General features: G+C 58.5%; 1 protein-coding gene across 1 annotated transcript; it reads right to left on the bottom strand.

The window, feature by feature from the left end:
* Positions 1-8,042: 8,042 nt before the first annotated feature.
* On the bottom strand, positions 8,043-13,968 carry MSANTD1 (Myb/SANT DNA binding domain containing 1; the record flags this gene model as incomplete). The annotated part of the gene is made up of 3 exons (XM_082611139.1): positions 13,700-13,968; positions 9,697-9,972; positions 8,043-8,283 (listed from the first exon to the last, which is right to left on the bottom strand). Exons 1-3 carry the CDS (start codon positions 13,951-13,953, stop codon positions 8,043-8,045), a joined length of 771 nt encoding a protein of 256 aa, XP_082467265.1. The 5' UTR covers positions 13,954-13,968.
* Positions 13,969-18,115: the final 4,147 nt, after the last annotated feature.

Below are 18,115 nucleotides of genomic sequence, written 5' to 3'. Positions count from 1 at the left end.
AAAAAATTGCAAGATTCAATATTGATTGGTAACATGTCAATTCTCTTCAAGTTGATCTGTAGATCAATGCTGTGTCAATCAAAATTCAGCAGGCTTTTTTTTTGGATACAAACTGACAAGCTGATCTAAAATGTATAAGGAGGGCTTCCCTGGTGGCGCAGTGGTTGAGAGTCCACCTGCCGATGCAGGGGACGCGGGTTCGTGCCCCGGTCCGGGAAGATCCCACATGCCGCGGAGCGGCTGGGCCCGTGAGCCATGGCCGCTGAGCCTGAGCGTCCGGAGCCTGTGCTCCACAACGGGAGAGGCCACAACAGTGAGAGGCCCGCGTACCGCAAAAAAAAAAAAAAAAAAAAAAGTATAAGGAAACGCAGAAGATCTGTAGTAAACAAAACAATTTCAGAAAAGAAGTAAAGTTGGAAGATTCACACTATCTGACCTCAAGACTTTCTATAAGCTACAGTCAGTAATCATGATGATGTGGGCATTTGACCAGCGGAACTGAACAGAGTCTAGAAATTAGACCCACTCGTGTTCAGTGAATTGATTTTTGACAAAGGCACCAGAAAAATTCCATGGGGGAACGTGTTGCAGTAACTGGATAACCATGGAGAAAAATGAACATTGATATCTAAGTCACATCATACACAATAATTAATCTCAGTTGGATCAAAGATCCAAACATCATCACAGCTGCTAGAATAGGATATGGGAAAATAAATTCATGACCTTGGTGAAGATTTCTTAGGCCACAAAAACTCTAGCCATAAAAGAAAAACGTTAGGTAATTTTGATTTTATCAAAAGCAAAACCTCTGCCCACCTAAAGTCACCATTAACTTATACTTTCCACCCCGGTGGTGTCACAGGTCTGGATGAAATCACTCCCCCACCCGCGCCCACCCACTTCAAACAACTGAAAACTGGACCAAACACGTGAAACGATTGTTTTCGGACACTGGACTGCAATCCTGAGAGGAGAGACACGAGTGGGTGAGCATCACGACTCTCAGATCCCTCAGAGGAAGCTCCTCGCAGCCCACCCTGTGGGCGCCAGGGTGGGGTGGGCTCTGGCCCGGGTGGGGGTGGAAGGAGCTCGGATCCAAGCGCGTCGGGGGCTGCCAGTGGGAGGACCTGGGCCCGGGATGCATCTTCAGGAGGGAAATACACAGCTTGGGGCCCAAAGTCCGGGGTGCAGGCTCTACTCCACAGGAGCCACAGGACTGGGTGCTCCCATCACCTCCCAGCTTCCGGGGCGGCCCCAGAGCATCGGCCAGCCTGCCCTGCACCCCCTCCCCACCCCCCGGCACAGACGCCTGCAGCGGCCCCCTCCGCCCAGTGGTGGAGCGTTACTGTCCTTGGCTGTAACCTGAGCAGCTGCCCATTAAAATTCCATTAGTTTCGAAGGCTTGAGCTGTAGTTGATATTTCTAATTATTGTGAAATTAAAATTGTCCCTATAATTTAAGGATAATTGCAGGAGATGCCAGCTGCCACCCTGGGGAGCCGCACTGTTCCCGGAGAACTTGGAAGGTCTCTTGAAAGTTCTCTGAACAGGAAAAGACGAAGGCGTTTTGGAAAATGAGGGAGGTGGGGGTCAGGCATGAAGCCGGAATCTAAATTTCAACAGTAATGGGCTCCTGTGAGCTGAGCTCGTGGCCTTCGGGGCAAGCAGCTGGGGAGAGGCGGGCGCCCAGACCCCCAGCAGCCTGAGCTGTGGGCTTGAAAGGAGGAGGGTGGGTGCAACGGATTAACAAGGAATCGGCGGTGGAGGAGTAGTAACACACCGGTGTAATAAGATGGGAAAGTTCCAGAAGCTGGTGGAAAGCTTGGGGGGCGAGGCCTGCGTTGAGGGCACTTTGTGGATATGAAATGAGACGGCAGCTGGAGCCGGAGGGAGGGCAGGGTCTGTGTGCCGGGCCCTCCCCGGGGAGCGAGGCCCCCGTGCTGACTGTGGCCTCTGAGCTGAGAGCAGCCCAGGTCCCCGGGGCCCTGCCCACACCTGCGGCCCTCCCAGCCTCCCTTATCCCGACTCGGGGACCCTGTACACGCATGGTGTGAGGAGCCTTGGTCCTAGGATGCTGCACGCCCCCCGGGCTCCCCTTCTGCTGTCGGGGCCTTGCTCAAGGTGCCAAGAAGGGCCCAGCTCTCACCAGGGCTCTGCACATATTCCTCCCCATCCCCCCAGCGCTGCCATCCTGCCTGTGTGTGTCTGCCTGCTAAGGTGGGCCAGGTGGCAGTCTGGCCACACGATCCCCGTGACATGGCACATGTCACCTGCTTTCCAGCTGCAATAGGTAGGCCCTCGTGACCCCTCTGCCCCCTATTCAGCTGTCTCCACTTGGCTGGCACATTGTTCTAGGAGCTGCTGTTGCCAATACCCTTTCCCCTTTCTGGTACTAAATTCTCTGTTAAAAATTGAGTTTGGCTGCAAAAAACAGAGGCTGGAAATAACATTGACATGGGATGGAATTTTATTTCTCTCTCACATAAGAGAAGCCAGACCCACACAGCAGCTTCACGGTGCAGGCAGATGCCAGGGCCCTCAGTCTTTCTGATCTGTTGGGCTTGTGGCTTTCATCCTCAAGAGGGCCTCATAGTCCTGGAAGGCTGCTGGAGAGCCAGACATCTCCTCCATCTCCCCTGTTGCTGGGCAGGAAGCAGGAGAAAGTGGGGAAAGGGCAAGAAAAACACACATATCTGCCTATTACTTTCTTAAGGAGGTTTCCTAGAATTTGCACCTAACTTCCTCAGATGCCTTACTTGTCACCCTAAATTGCAAGGGACTTTGGTCAGATTTAGTTGGAACATTGTTGCCCAGAATAATATAAGCATTTTGTCATTGAGGAAGGAAAGCATGGATACTGACGGGCCTTTAGCAGGCTCCGCCATGAGGGAGGGGAGGGAGGGTCTTCGGTGCATTGTCTGTTACAGGGGAAAACCTGAATCAACCTCGACACCAAACAGCAGAGATTTGAATGAAGGAATTGAGGTCTGTCCTCAGCTCCTTGAGGGCAGAGACACAGTATCACAGCACCTGAACCTGAGCAGGTGCCCCCAAAATGCCGTGGAACTAGTTCCCTGAAATGGCTCATGTGGCCAGTTACACTGCACCAGACAAACTGGATCAGCTGAGACAGCTGTGTCTCTCCCCTGCTGCGTCGATGCCCCTAACCCCCCATGACCGCAAGCCACCGCGGCCTTCAGAGCATCCTGGACTCCCCTTCACTTCCGCCTTCCCAGCCTCACACAACCTCACCCTTGACCCTGGGACCCTGGGACCACATGGGGTGAGGAGTTCAGGTCAGCACGGTTCCAATGGAACACTCCAGAAGACAGTGTCAGAAAGCTGCCTGGGGCCCTCAGAGGCAGCACCTGCTGGAGAAGGGTTAATTCTATCAAATCTTGGCCCTTGAGTCCATGGCTTAATCTGCCGTGTGACCAAATGGCAGATGCACACAAAGCAGTTCAGTTCCAGGCCTGAGGGGAGGTTGGGGAAAAGCACGTGTGCAGGTGTTTGAGTTGCTGGCTGAAAAATACACACACATTTTAATGCAACAACTTTCTACTTAAAAGAAGGACTGATAGAAGCTCTGATTATTCAGACCTGGCAGACATTTTCTTGAAAACGACAAAGTGAGCCCGTCCCTTCAAGGAAAACGGAGTGTTTGTGACCAATAATAAAATTCAAGCTTTCATGCAGACTGGGATTTTGAAAACCCTGCATCCGCCACCATAAGCTTGCCAACTTACCAAACTAAAGACTTTTCTGCTGAGACTGACGGTGATATTCACAAAAGTGACACTTTGATACATGACTGTCACCTCCATTGCTTGGTGATCCGTTATCTTCCAAATGCCCAGTGTGTGATGTCACAGGAACAAATGTGGATAAGGACTGGTGCAGGTGCAGGACGGACAGATGGATTCCAATAAGACAGAAGTGAAAGTTCATCGATACGATTTCAGATTCCACGTTGCAACCAGCCCGAGGGGGACCACCGCTTGTTGAGTTTGGGTGTTGTCATGAGGAAGAACGTCCGTGACCTGCAGATGTTATTAAACCTTACTTTCTTTCCCAAACGTGTAACCGTGTGAGTCTGGATTTCCCAGATTCTCTCACATTTTCCAACCAAGCCATGTGCCACAGTGGACGCCGACCTCTCTGAAGCCAGAGATTTGAGGACATGATGCCACTCTTCTCGCTAAAACTTCTTGTTTTGGAAAACATATTTTCCATATAATTGTTACTTAGGTTACCATTGTAGTGAGTTTATTGTTATTTTGAAGTGAATATTTCTTAAAACTTAGGTTTAATTTCTAATAAGGTCATCTATCAGGTATTAATATTGGCAGTTAGAACCCACATAAATGAAAAGCTCTTTGGCATCTTCAATAATTTTGAAGAGTGTTATTTATGGGGGTCCTGAGGCCCCGGTTTGAGAACTCAGCCCTGGGCTGGCACGTGTGGGAACGGCCCGGCTGATGAGTTTTACTAGGAAATGCCAGATGGCTCCTCGGAATAGTTGCATCAGTTTATATGGCCACCGGCCGTGTCCGAGTCTTCATTTCTTGATGTTCTCCCCATCTCACGAGTGTGAAATGCATGTTCGCATTTAATTTCATATTTTCCCAATGCCTCCTGGAGCTGAGCACCTCTTCCCACTTTTATCGGCCTCGGAGCTTTTGCCCTATTCTTTTCTCATGTGAATTTTAAAATAATTCCATCCATTTCAAAACAAAGAAGTGCAGGGTTATTGAGAGCAGAGTTGGGATTACATTAATAAAATTATATTATATTTTGGAGTTTCTGGGAGAATGCTAAGTCTCTCCACATGCTCAGATATTGTTTTAAATTTTCTTTTTTTTGATAGGTAAGAGTGGATTTATTTAGAGAGATACACATTCCATAGACATAATGCAGTCTGTCTCAAAAGGTGAGAACAGCCTTGGGAGAAACACACTTCACAGACAGAGTGTGGGCCATCTCAGAAGGCAGGAGGCCTGTTTTGCATTTTTCAATGAGACTGAATAGTTTTCTTCATATAATCCTATACCTTTCTGCTTAAATTCACTTGTAGATATTCTATAGCTTTGAATCATAACTGTGAATTTTTCCATCCTCATATTTAACGGGTCTAAGGTAGTTTAAAGTGCTCTTGATCTTTTCTGTACTTTGGTTTTCTGGGTATATAAAAATATTATCTGAAAATAAAGGTATTTTTAATTTCTTCATTTCGTCTCTTATCCTGCTTATTCTGTTTGTCTTAATGCATTAGCGATAAATGTCAAGGCAACAAAATAATAATGGTGAAAGTGAGCACAGTTGTCTGGTTCTTGATTTTACTTGTCAGTGTTAACATGTTGTTTTGCTGAATCTTATCAAATATTTTAGCATTTACTGATTGCCACTTTTCCTTCCTTAACGGACCAATAACTGTAGAAGACATTGGAAAGTGGCTAAAGACACACTGTTTATGAAGGGCGCGACCTGGGCGGTTCTCAGCTGAGTTCCGCTGGACCCTAAATGGCTCTGTCCAGACCAAGGACAGGGATAAGCTGATTCCACCAAGGACGCAGAAGGGGCACTAATTACAAACTCTGATGGAGAGAGCAGGGAAAAGAAAACAGACCAAATTACCTCTAAAGACAAATGCAAAAAAGCAAAATTACATGTTGTAACTGAGGCCTCGCAGTTTCTGAAATACTAATACTTCATGACCCTGATTCTAGGAACGCAAAGATGTTTAAGGTGAAGACTCTGCTACATGACTCGATCCACCCCTCCTGGAGGGCTTCTGGGCATGACCACCCTGATGGGGTTGGTTGCCTGTCGGGGTTCAGTCCAGACCCTCTTAGGCCCAGCCTGGCCGGGGCCCAGTGTCGGTTGAGTGAGCTCCCGTGCTGGTGCCTTGTCTAAGAGCTAGAAATTCGCCAGGGCAGCCCCCAAACACAGGCCTTCAGCATGAGGCGCCTCCAGGCTCTGGGCCTCTGTGGTGGATGCGGGAGCCACTGTGAACACCCCGCAGTGCACACCCGGCAGGGCACTCCCAGCAGCGCACACCCGGCAGGGCACACCCGGCAGGGCACTCCCAGCAGCTGGGGCTCGTGGGAATACTTGCAAGTTGACACAGCAGGGCTCCACCCCTGCTGCAGAGCTGGGTAAACATTCCCCAGACACACCACCGCTTCAGTCCCAAAGTGCAATGGTTTGAGTCCACAGCACGTGCTCTCCGAGGGGGTCCCGGTGGGCCGTCCTGCCCACCTGGCCCCGCCCTCCACGCTGCACAGGACACCCAGCCCCTCCCTCCAGCAGACAGGCGTCTACACCACCTGGCTCACCAGGGGTGCTCTGACACCAGCAGAGCCCTGGTTACTGCCTGGCTGCCCTCAAGGGTCACTGGAGGTTCAGATGAGCTGGTGGCTGTCACACAGGGAGACTGAGGCAGCCTCCTGCAGGGCCCCGGCTTCCACTCCCCACCCCGCAGCCCCACAAAAAATCCCAACAGTCTGCTGAGCAATGGTCAGAAGGAACTTTTCCACCCTGTAAGTCACCTGTCACTAACCCGCCCACTGTGTCTCCTCAGAACCCTGTGTGTGGCAGCAACTTGCTAGTTCAGGGGTGAACCAGACATTCCTTGTAAAACAGAGCAACGGAGGGTTTTTGCTCATCACCCAGCGGCACGGGGGTGGAGCCACAGTGCACCCTGCGAGGGGATCAAGGCGACAGGATGGGGACTCCCTCGGCGGTCCAGTGGTTAGGACTCTGCGCTTCCACCGCAGGGGGCCCGGCGTTGATCCCTGGTCAGGGAATTAAGAGCCCGTACGCCTCACGGCATGGCCCCCACCCCCCCAAAAAGGTGACAGGACGAAGCCCTCCACACTCCAGACAGAGGACGTGAAGACCGTGACGGGGTACTCTGTGCTTTGGACAAACAATCAGGCCCTCGGACAGGTAGACATGTATCTCAGCAAGAGTTTTAATGAATCAGTTCTTCCCATACAGAGAAAAGCGCTACAGCCATTAACTGAGACGTCTGTTCTTTGTGACTAGCTGTGACCTTTTACTGGGACCTGACTGCCATATCTCCTACCAAAAGTCACATATCAAGAGGCTTCTTTCTCCTCACTTTTTTGGAAGAGCGTCCTCAGAGCTACGGAGTGGCGGCGTCCCAGGCTACGTCCCCAAGGAGGCCCTGAACAAAGCGTAACCCCCATCTCTCCTGTGGTGCCTTCTTTCAGCCACCTGGGCCCGGATGAGACTCAGGAGGAACTGGGGAGTGGCGGGGGGCTCTGGAAGGGTTTTCCTGCCGGCAGATCTTGCAGTGCTGAGGCTTCCACCCCCAGCCCCTCTCCCTCCCGGGGAGGCAGCTCCTGGATGGCTGCCGGCTATGTGTGCCATGTCCAGCCCGGCCCTGCCCTGCCAGCACTTTCACAACCTGCTGTTACCTGGCTTCTCCACTCACTCGCCTGCCTGTCCCCCGAGTGTCAGCTCCCCGAGGCTGGGCCTTGTCTCATCCCCGCCGCATCCCTGGACAGAGACGGTGGAACAGGGCAGGGTGTCCCCAGAGGGCAGGGTCACCGCTGTTATTAGTGCCGTCGGGACGCCCGACGTCCCGGGGGGACAGATGAAAAGGCCGCTGAAGGCGGTGCGGGCCTCTGGGGTTGGCCCGAGTGTTCGAGGCTCTCGGGGCCGACGCAGCAGACCCAGGGAGGGGGACACACCTGCCCCCGCGCTGCGTCCACCTGCTTCGTCTTGGGAGGGACCGCCTGCCACCTCCCTCCAAGGCTGCACCGTGACCTCCGCTTCCAGGCAGTGATGAAAATGACACATTTAACATCAAAAGCCGTTCCGAGTACCGTCGACAGTGACGATACCAGAGAGCAGATTCCGGGATGCTCTTCCCGGCAGCTGCCCTGCAGTGAGCCTGGGGCCCCGGCCGCGTGTCCGGGGGGCTTTAATGCTGGAGACCGAGGCTTTGGGGGCTCCCGGGCCCCTGGGAGGGAAGGCCCGACCGGGAGCGGCGGCGGGGGGCCGGTGGGCGGCCTAGACCCCGGACTTGGCGATGATCTTCTCGAGCAGGCTCATCATGCGCTCCTGCAGCTGCAGGCCCTGCGCCTGCAGGAGGCTGTGCTGGTCCAGCCCGCGGCGCACCTCGCGGCACGTCTCCTCCAGGGCGCGGCTCAGCCGGCGCTGCTCCTCCAGCATCGTCTCCAGCAGCCGCAGCTTCTTCCTCTGCAAGTGGCCGCCCTGTCCCTTGCGTTTCTTCACGGGCCGCTCGTCCGACCTGGAAGGACAGCGCCGGTGTGTGGACGGCTGGCCATGGAGCCCAGGCCTGCCCGACCCTCCCGGCCGCCACTGGGCACACGGGGAGCTGGGCCACCGTCCACGCATGTGAGGGCCGGGCCCTCCCACCACAAAGTGGGGGGCAGGCTTAGGAGGCGGGGTGTCCCTGCCACGAGGGCACCCCCAAACCCGCTGAGCTGGGTGGGCATGCCCTGGGATCTCTGCTCGGGGGTGGGCCATCCCGGGTCTAACCGGCCCCCACAGGTGGGCAGGGAGCTGCCAAACCCCACCAGGCCCCAAGATCCTGCCCGTCCCTGAGCCCAGGCCCTCTGCTTCTGTGCAGAAGAATCGTGACCCCGCCAACCTCAGGGGCAGAGAGCAGGGCTCGGCCCCAAGAGGGAGAATAGCCCCATGTCCCGGTCCTAGTGCAACGCCTGGGGCAGCTGTCTGTCTGGGAACTGGGCTCAATCCATGGAAACAACTGTCCGTAAATCTCAGACTTCCCTGCAACTTGGCCTGGCCACCAGCAAAGGCATTTCTGTCTGGGGTCTTTGCTGAGAACAAACCGAGCAGCAGCCCCCAAGACTGGGGGTGTCAGACTGGAAGGGCCCCCAGAGATGCCTTCCTCATCCCACCCTACTCCCATCTGACAGACTTGAGACCAGGCTCAGGGGAGGCAGGGCCACGGCTCAAATCCACACTCTTCCTGTTCTCTCCCCCATGGCCAACTCCTATTCATCCGTGAAAGCCCAGCCCAAACGTCACCTCCTCTGGCTCCCCGGCCCCCACACCACAGGGGTGTGTCTCCCACACACCTGACTGAGGGCATCTTGAGGCGGGGTCAGCACATGCCTGGCAGGACGCTGTGGACGGCAGAGGGGCTGCGTCCCCCCACTGCAGCCAGGCTCCAAGCACACCCTGGAGGCTCAGCCTGACACCCCCTCCCCGGTGCTGAGAGACCAGCCGGCCCGGCCAGGCCAGGCAGAAGGGGACCCCAGGGCACGGTCTGCTTGGGGTAGGGGGAGCGCAAGAGCCAGAAGCCGAGGGAAGGCGGGAGTGCTCGCCTCTAATCCCAGCCCTCCTTGGAGAAGGTCCTGATTTATCCCCATTTCACAGAGGGAGGCTGAGGCCCAGAGAGATCAAGGACTTTCCACACAGCTAAGCGGTGATGGAGCAGGAGATGCACCCAGTCTGTGGACACGACAGCCCAAGCTTCGGGAACCACCTGCCTTCCTGTCTCTGGCCTCCCTGCCCCTGGGGGCTGGCGCATACTGCCTAGGCTTCCGCGGCCGGCCCGGGCCGGCAGAGGATGCCGCCGCCAGGACAGCCCCCTCGCGGCCCTCAGCCCCCTCTCCGGAGGGCGGGCGCCCGGCCCCGCTGGTGTGGAGGCAAGAGAGGGAAGCACACACACTACCTGAACTTAAGGGACAGTAAGCTGGAGGAGCTGGCGGAGCCATCGTCCTGGAAGCGGCCTTCGTAGGAGCACTGGTTATACGGTAAGTACAGAGGGGTGGACTTAGCAGACGGCGACAGGGACGCCTCGGTCTGGGACGTGGAGGGCCCCGGCTGCTGGCCGTCCGGCAGTTTGCCATCACAGGACTCGGGGACCTTGGCCAGAATCCTATCAATGGCTAGGTAATAGGGCCAGTCGGGCGGGACGGACTCGCTATCTGTCATGCATTTTAATTTCCTGAAACGAGAGACACAAGAGCCAAGGGTGAGAAACAGCTGCTCCCGGCCCTGCCTTGCCCAGCCCTTGGCGGAGGGGCACTTGGGGGCTCCGGACCTGGCGGAGCCACGTGGCAGCCAGGCCTCCCCAGAAAAATTGGCCAGGCCCCAGGGCCAAGGTGACGTGGGACTCAGCAAGAAGTCAGGCTCGGGACCTACACCGCCTTGGATGTTGGAAAGGATGCACGTGCCCCAGTGTGAATGCCGGGACCTTGGGCTCATTCATCCTCTCTTTGCTTTTCTGGAATTTCTAAACTCTCTGCAATGAACAAATACTGCTTTTTAATAAGTTAACCGGCAATAATCAAATATATGGTATAATACCAACATGGGAATAAAATGTAATATGATGTGTAATGCAAACGTAAAATACGGTCATATAATAAACGTGCTTTTCTAAAGAGGACGCCCTGGGGAGCAAGAAGCTCAGAAGGTAAGAGCACAGGCCTCAGTGTCCAGCACATCTGAGTCTGTCTCTCATCTCCATTGCTTTGCTGTGTGACCATCAGCAGGTCCATTAACCTCTCTGAGCCTCCATTTTCACATCAGTAAAATGGGGATGATCAAACTAAGCTCCTCACATGTTCGTCACTCTCGGGAAGATTTAAGAAAACACCCGGGGACTGGCAAACAGCAAGCTGTCAGACATCATTCTTGGCTGAAGGCACCAGGAGGACCGGGGCTGGGCCGGACGGGGTCCCTTCTGCCTGACATCCCCCATCCCCACTCGGGCCCCAGGCCCAGGGTCTGCACTGTACAGCTCTGCCCACTGTGGGCCTGAGCCCATCCGAGGCCCTGCATCCTGCCCCCCACCCCTGCAGACAGAACCTGAAGGTCCCTGGGCCTTGGCTGTCCCCTGGGAGGTGAGGGATGGGGAGAGGCGGCTGCAAGACAGCTGGGCAGCACCAGCCAGGCCAGGAAAGAAGCCACAGGGTTTCCTGGGCCCCCAGCCTCAGCTTCCAGGCCCCATGTTCCTGCCCCTCGCTCTTCCCGCTGTGGGGAGGCCTCTGAGCAACAGAGCTCCCCGTGGCCAGATGGCCTCTGTCTCTGACAAGGGGCTCCCTGCCAGGGTGTGGCCGCCGGTCACACTGGTCACTGGAGATAATGAGCTGACCACCTGAAAGAGTCGTCCCCCATGGAGGTGTGTGGCTCAGGGCAGCAGGCAGAGGGGAGCCAGGCAGGACGTGCCCTCGAGCAGCGCCCAGCAAGCAGAGTGTCCTCAGCAGGAAGCCAGGGACAGGCCTCGTGGGGACGAGCAGGCCGCTCCGTTTTCCTGACCACGGACCACCGTCCATCCCGCAGAGGGCGACACGGACATGGGCACAGGGGGTGGTCGATGGTGCCTGGGGCCCAGCCCCCACGCGGGCTCCCCCCCCAGGCCCTCCGCAGGTGCCCCCCAGCTCTTGGTCTGTCAACTCAAGCCAGCCCACTACTCGGAGAAATGAGGAAAGGCCAGCCCCGGCACAGGGAGCCCCTGAACGGTGTGCCAACAAAACACCCCCCATGGAACCGGGCCACCCCCAGGCTTCCTTAACCAGCATTTTTTTTTCCGGTTGCACTGAGCGACTTGCGGCATCCTAGTGCCCCAACCAGGGATTGAACCTGGGCCGCGACAGTGAGAGTGCCATGTCCTAACCGCTGGACCGGCAGGGAATTCCCTTAACAATCTTAATATCTAAAAAGCTGTCTCGGGACTTCCCTGGAGGTCCAGCGGTTAGGACTCCGCGCTTTCACTGCCGAGGGCCCAGGTTCAATCCCCGGTCGGGGAACTGAGATCCCGCAAGCCCTGCAGTGCGGCCAAAAAATAAATAAATAAAAATAAATAAACAAGGATTGTTTAAAAAAAAAAAGCTGTCGTGAAAAAATATCTAAAGTCTCTGCTGTGGGAGGCTCTGGGTGGCGGCGGGGAGAGAGAAAGAACCAGTCATGCAGCCAAAGCGTTGGCCTGCGAGGGGCTGTGTGGCCTTGGGCAAGACCCTCTCCTGCTCTGGGCCTCCGTTTCCCCATGGGTGAATGGGAGCTGACAGGTACCACGGTGTGCAAGTGCTTCCTAAACTGTGAAGTGCTGTCCGCGAGGGGGCCCTGGGCCCTCTCAGCCACACCCTCATCTTCTGTGGCCTCTGGGGCCCACATCTCTCTTCCAGGAATGGAACAGAATCCCTCCCCTGGGACTCTGAAGAAGCTTTCAGGATAAATAATGAATGACCCGGCTAGACACCAGTCAGGGCCCTGGAGCTATGGAGTCAGACAGGAGCCCCGTAAGACAGCCTGCGTCACCTCCGCAGCTCCCTCCTTACGGTGCGGGGCGGGGCCGGGGGCAGGTGCACCTACACGCAACTCGGCCCTCCCGTCAGGAGCCAGCGGCTGGAATCTGACAGACTTTACCTAAGCAACTGGGATGCCTTTGGACCCCAGTAGCCGCCTGTTTTCCGCCCCGAGGCCTGGCTGGGGGTCAAGCTGGGGGTCAGAAATGGGCCTTCAGACAGGCCAGGCTCAGGACCTCCAAGGGCCAGAAAAAGTTAAATGGATGCAACTGAAACAGCCTCTGGTTGCCCAGGGCCCTGGGGAGCCCCTGCACATCCCCAGGCTCCAGACGGGCCGGGGGCGACAGGCCAGGAGGGGGGAGGTCTCTCCTTGCTTGTTCGAGGTGGGCATGGGAGTCGGGGTGAGGGTCCTCTCACCCGCGGTGTGGCTCAAGGTGCCCGAGGCCAACCTGCAGGGCCCTGTCCACACCCTGCTCTGTGCCCCTGCCCACGGTGGCCACTAGGAGGGCCAGAGGTAGCCTGGGCTGGGACCAGCTGGGTCCCTGCACGGCCCCTTAGATGGCACCTTCCCCCCCCGCCACCCGCACACTGACAGGCTCTCGGGGACTGCCCAGGCTGCCCCCAGGGCCCGTGCTCTCGGTGCCACTCTCCCCCTAGAGCCCAGCTCCTCCTTGACCTTTACCTGCCCTGACCCACTCCACACCTCTGACCTTTGCCCTCCCTGTGACCCTCTCCTCATCTTGAGCCCCTGCAGATAGGCCTGGCCTCACACTCCAAGGTGCTGAGCACGTGGGGCCACAGGGCTCCGTCCCGGACGCCAGAGCTGCCCCTGCCGGAGCTGCATGCTTGGCCCTGACCGGGCCCTCCCACGGCAGCCAGGGCAGGGGGCCTCCTCCTGGGAGCGGACCCTCCTGGGCACTCGGGGCTTCCTCGTGAGCCCTCCATGCCCCCGCCCAGGCCCTGAGGCCAGCGCTGTGCCGTGCTCACAGCAGGCTCAGCGGATGCTGAAGATGACAGAGCGGCAGGACAGGCCGGCTCGCGGGCCTGGTGGCTGAGCCTCCTCCGGCCTCGGTTTCCCGCCCACACAGCAGCACCCTCCACCCTGTGGAGCAGAGCCAAGCCTGGGGGGTCAAGTGGGAGTGGCCCGCAGGCCTGGGGGGTGGTGCCCTGGCCGAGGCCCGGGGAGCCGGGGTCAGCCCCAGCCCGGCCCTCCTGTGCCTCGGTTTCCCTCCTCCCCTCCCCCATGGCTTCTGCAGGTCCCCTCTCGCTTACACAAAGCCAGGACCACCCCCCACTTCCTGACTCAGCTCCGGGGATGTGCCGGCCGGGGCGGGGGGTGGGGGTGTCCCTGTGTGGACCGCCTGCCCGGCGAGCCTGGGGCACCCTGGGGCTCCGTGGCGGTGAGAGCGGTGCCCGTGGGCCTACCTGTACTGGAAGGTCATGTTGGTGATCTTGATCTTGATCTCCTCGCCCAGCCGGCGCTCGCCGGTCATCTCCAGCAGCTTGCTGGCCATCTTCTCGTACACCTTGGCATTGCGCTTGGTCTGCTTCAGCTCGTCGAAGAACTCCTCCCAGACGAGCATGAGGCCGCGCATCTCCGCGTCCGTCCAGTTGCGGGCCCGCCGGTGCTTCTCCGTCTGCGAGGACACGAGGTAGCCGGGCACCTCGGCCGCTGCCATGCCGGGGGCACCTGCGGGGTTAAAGAGCGTGCTCGGGCCGGGCCGCGTGGGGCCTGAGCACCACGGCGGTGGGAGCCCCGCTCCTGGAAGGCAGCTCCTCGCTCAAAATGGGGCCTACATCTGACAGGCAGGAATTTAGTTAAAAGCTTTTAAACGGGAAACGTCATTTTGATGTCACGTTTCCATAGCAACAGAGCAACTGCATAAGCTACAACAACAGAAACCTTTTAACTGAAAGCGCAGGAATCAGGGCTGCCCTGACGGGCCATCAATATTGCAGTGAGCGAGCCAGACCCAAAACTGGCGGCCCAGGCTCCCGGCCCTGCCCCGCGCCCCAGCCCTGTCGCCAGGCTGGCCGGCCCAGGCCACCAAACGAGGCACCTCCGCTGGGCAGACCAGGCTCTTGAGAGGTGGGGTCCAGGCCGCAGCCCCCGCCTCTGCCCTGCCCCAGCTCACACAGGCAGGGGCCCAGGGTAAGGGACTGGGGTGCAACCAAATGAGGAGACGCGGGCAAACCAAGAGGGAGACCCAGAGGAGGAGAGACTGCAGACAGAGGGGTGGGAGGGGCAGAGACAGACAGACGGGGAGACTGACACAGGAACACACTCTCAGGGACACGCGTGTGCACCAACACCCACCCACCTGCATGCCCTGCACACAGCCATCCTCCGGCCAACACACTCACACTTATGGTACAAATGCCACCACCACCAGGCTGGGCGGGGGCAGGGCTCCAGCCCCGAGCAGACCCCTGGCTCGGCCACTGTCTGCCTGCTCCCCTCCTTGCAGGCGGGATGCTTGCTGGCCTGGGTGACACGTGGGTGGGCTGAGGAGCCGGCACAGTGCTTGAGGCCAGAGAGTAGCTGGGAGCAGGTGGTGTGGATCCCTCCCACCACGGGCAGCCCCACTGCAGCCCTGACCGCCCTGCATCAATCAGCACTATCCACACCCAGACATGCCTGGTCCACCTGGATGGGTGGGCTGCTCCTGTACCCCAGGACTCCACAGGAAACAGCTTGGGTAAGCCTTGCTGAATAAAGGCATGAACAAACGAAGGACCGACCTCAAGTAAATCCCCTCCCTTCCCAGCAGGTTGCCTAGACTTCACCTTTGGACTTACTGGCAAACTCTTATTCATTCTTCAAAACCCTGTTCTGGCATCAGCTCCTCCCTGAAGTCTTCCTATTCAATACACTTTGGTCCTTCTTCCCTCCTGCACATTGGACCTGCCTTGAGCCAGCCATTTATTTTCTGCCTTCCAGCTTTGTGACGCTTGCTAAGGCGACAGTGATAAGAATTCGAGCACTCTCTGACCACTGGGCACTGTTCTAAGTGCAGTATGTCTGGTACATCTGTGTCTTCTACTTTGATCCTCACGGCAGTCTTGTGAGGGAGGCTGGCGCTGCTGTTATTCCCATTTTCCAGATGAATAGCCTGAGGGACAGAGGTGAGGCCACACTGTGGCCAAGGAACCAAGCTGGGCTCTGAACCAGGCAGGCTGGCTCGGGGCTGGGTTTGATCTGTGTTGTGCAGTAGCCGCCAGGCTCCCCGTGAAGGACACTGTCACGCCTCCTCTGCCCCTGGTCCTGGGCAAATGCCCCTGCTGCTTCCTAGCTCTCCTGGAGGCCCCCCAATGCTGACCTTGGACAAAGCGACCACCGGCACTGGCTGGCCGGCCACCCACCCTCAGCAGGCCTCCGCCAGTGTTTGCCTGAGGCTCAGGGGACAGGGACACTGACCTCCAGCACCAGCCAGGTGGTGCAGCGGAGGATGAAGGAGAGCTCTGCAGAAGGACCGGCCAAGAGAGGCAGCAAGGCCACCCGGCCCAGAGCACGTGCGGGATGGGCAGTGAGAGGTGGTGGGGCTGTAACGGGGAGGGCAGGACGGCAGGGCCTGAGAGCCAGGCTGGGGATGGGCTGCCACCTCGGCAGGGCCTGGAGACTGAGTGCCCACCGGGACTGGCCAGGGGACCAAGACTTAGCCGGGCAGAAGACCAGAGCAGTGGAGCCTGTGGGGGCTTCAGAGAGAAGGGCCACCTAAGGCATCGGGACTGAACATTTTGAACCTAAAACTCAAGCAGGTGGCTTGCCAGCAACAGCCCTCACACCTGCTGGACAGACCGCGATGGCCATGTGGTGCCCCCACCCCACCCGCAGGCCCATGGGCCAGCGTGCCCATCCATGAGCCTGCCTGGCATCCTCGGGGTTCTGGGGTGGCCTGAACTCGGGGGGAAGGGTGCACAGAGTCCAGGCCGAAAACCTCCACCTTCAACAGAGGGCCCTCCTCAGGCCTGACTACGACAGAAGCTTCTTGGTCTGAGCCGTCCCAGGACAAGGAAGCTGAGCCTGGGATGCGAGGCGTCCCTGAGTCTCCGCCCAGGTGCCCCCCCACGCCGGCCGTACCCATGTGCCCAGAGCTTGCCCTCTGACACCCTGCGAGGCGGGCTGAAGCCCTAGGCAGAAGGAGGGGAGGTGCTCAGGATGGGGTGGGCTGGCTGGGGCTCCCTCCCCTCCCCACAGTCAGAACTTGGGGTGCAGAGGGGGAGGGGAGCAGGGGTCCCTGGGTCAGGGCCCCGGGCCTGCCAACAGCTCCTGGTGGAGGACCCTCCCTCTCTGGGGACACAGGGACACCACACAGCACCGCCCAGGAAGGCTGACAACTGCTGCACTCTTCCGGCCTGGGGTACCTGGCAGAGAGCACTCAGTAGTACTTGCCAAGTGAACAAGTGACCGGAAGTCCCACCTCCTCCAGGAAACCTTCCCCCCGCCCTGCCCTAGACGAAGGATTCAACCTACCAAGTGGCCCTAGCGCTGGCTCTCTGTCCCCCAGAGCCTGTGCCAACCCTGACCATCCTCCAGGTGGACCTTTCTTCAACCACGACTCCAAGAGCAGAGCAGGGCTGTCTCAGTGCATCCCAGCACCAGGGGCAGGGGGGCCAAGGGAGAGGCAGGCAAAGCCGGCTCAGGGTCTCAGACCCAGCTCCATTGACTTGGGTTGTGACTTCGTCGGCCCCCACCCCCCAGTGTCCTCACCTACAGTGGGGCTAAGAGCACAGGAGTCATCCTCTCTGGACAAGTATCCACCGCCAGACATGCGGCTGGAGGCTGCACCTCCAAGGCCCTGGGGCCCCTACCTGCTGCCCCCTCCCTCCCCCCACCCAAACCCTCCTTGGAGCTTTGGGAGAGGGCAGAGGCCCGTGTGCTGGCCTGGCTGGTGCTGGTGAATCGTCATCAGGAAAAGCTGCTGCCCCAGGGCACCTGGTCTTGTCAACCCCAGGACAGCGGGTCCCAATGCCTCAGCAGAGCAGCTGTGGCCCAGAGGCATCGCTGCCCGTGCTCAGGGTCCTGGCAGCCAGATGGCTCGGAGGAGGCATCTACACCCCCTGCTAGGCCCCCAGCCAAATGTCCAGGAGAGTCAGGGTAAAAGGCTGGGCTCCAACCGTCTCTTCTCAGGTTTCAGGGGCACCGGAAGCCCTGGAGAGGGGGGCCCGGGGGACGCTCCTGGAAGCAGAGCCCTCACTTTCGGCGTCCAAGGACGAGGAGGAGCCAGGCAGGAGGGGGAGGCAGGCCCAGCTCCCAGCGGCCCCATGGGTGGGCCTGCGTGCCCTCGGCTGGGCAGGGCTGCGAACCTCGGCACAGGCCTCTGCCTCCCCCCGCGGGGGCTCAGAGCAGGAAGGGGCATCCCTCAGGGGCCCCCAGCACCTCCTGGGAGCAGGCAGCGGTGAGCTGAGCCCGTCTCTGAAGGCAGGGGTTTGGCCGAGGAAGACTCCCCAGCTGGGCAGAGGCAGGGAAGCACAGGGAGTGTGGGAGATGGGTCCAGGCCCGGGCGTGGGCAGGGCAGAGCTGAAGGAGGGCAGGTCGGGAGGATGGACTCCCTGGTGCCAGGGGGCGACGAGCGTGCCGGCACCACCATCCTTTCCCCACGTGCACGGGATCCCAGACCTCCGCCTCAGCAGGCAGAACCCAACCCTGACCCGACGGCTCCACTGGGCCAGCCAGCCTCCGAGCACGCCCTGGGCCGGGGGAGTGGAGGCCTGGCCAGTGGTCCATCCCATCCACAGCGTGGGGTGAAGGCCTGGGAGTGTCAGGCCCCTAGAGGACGTGGCCGTGACGGGCCCCGGGTTTCCTGCTTGGAAGGCCAGTGGGGATGAGCCATCCAGATG

The sequence above is a fragment of the Mesoplodon mirus genome (genome assembly GCF_964341445.2).
Source record: "Mesoplodon mirus genome assembly, chromosome: 2".
Taxonomy (NCBI): Eukaryota; Metazoa; Chordata; class Mammalia; order Artiodactyla; family Ziphiidae; genus Mesoplodon; species Mesoplodon mirus.
This window is presented reverse-complemented; position numbering and strand designations above follow the sequence as displayed.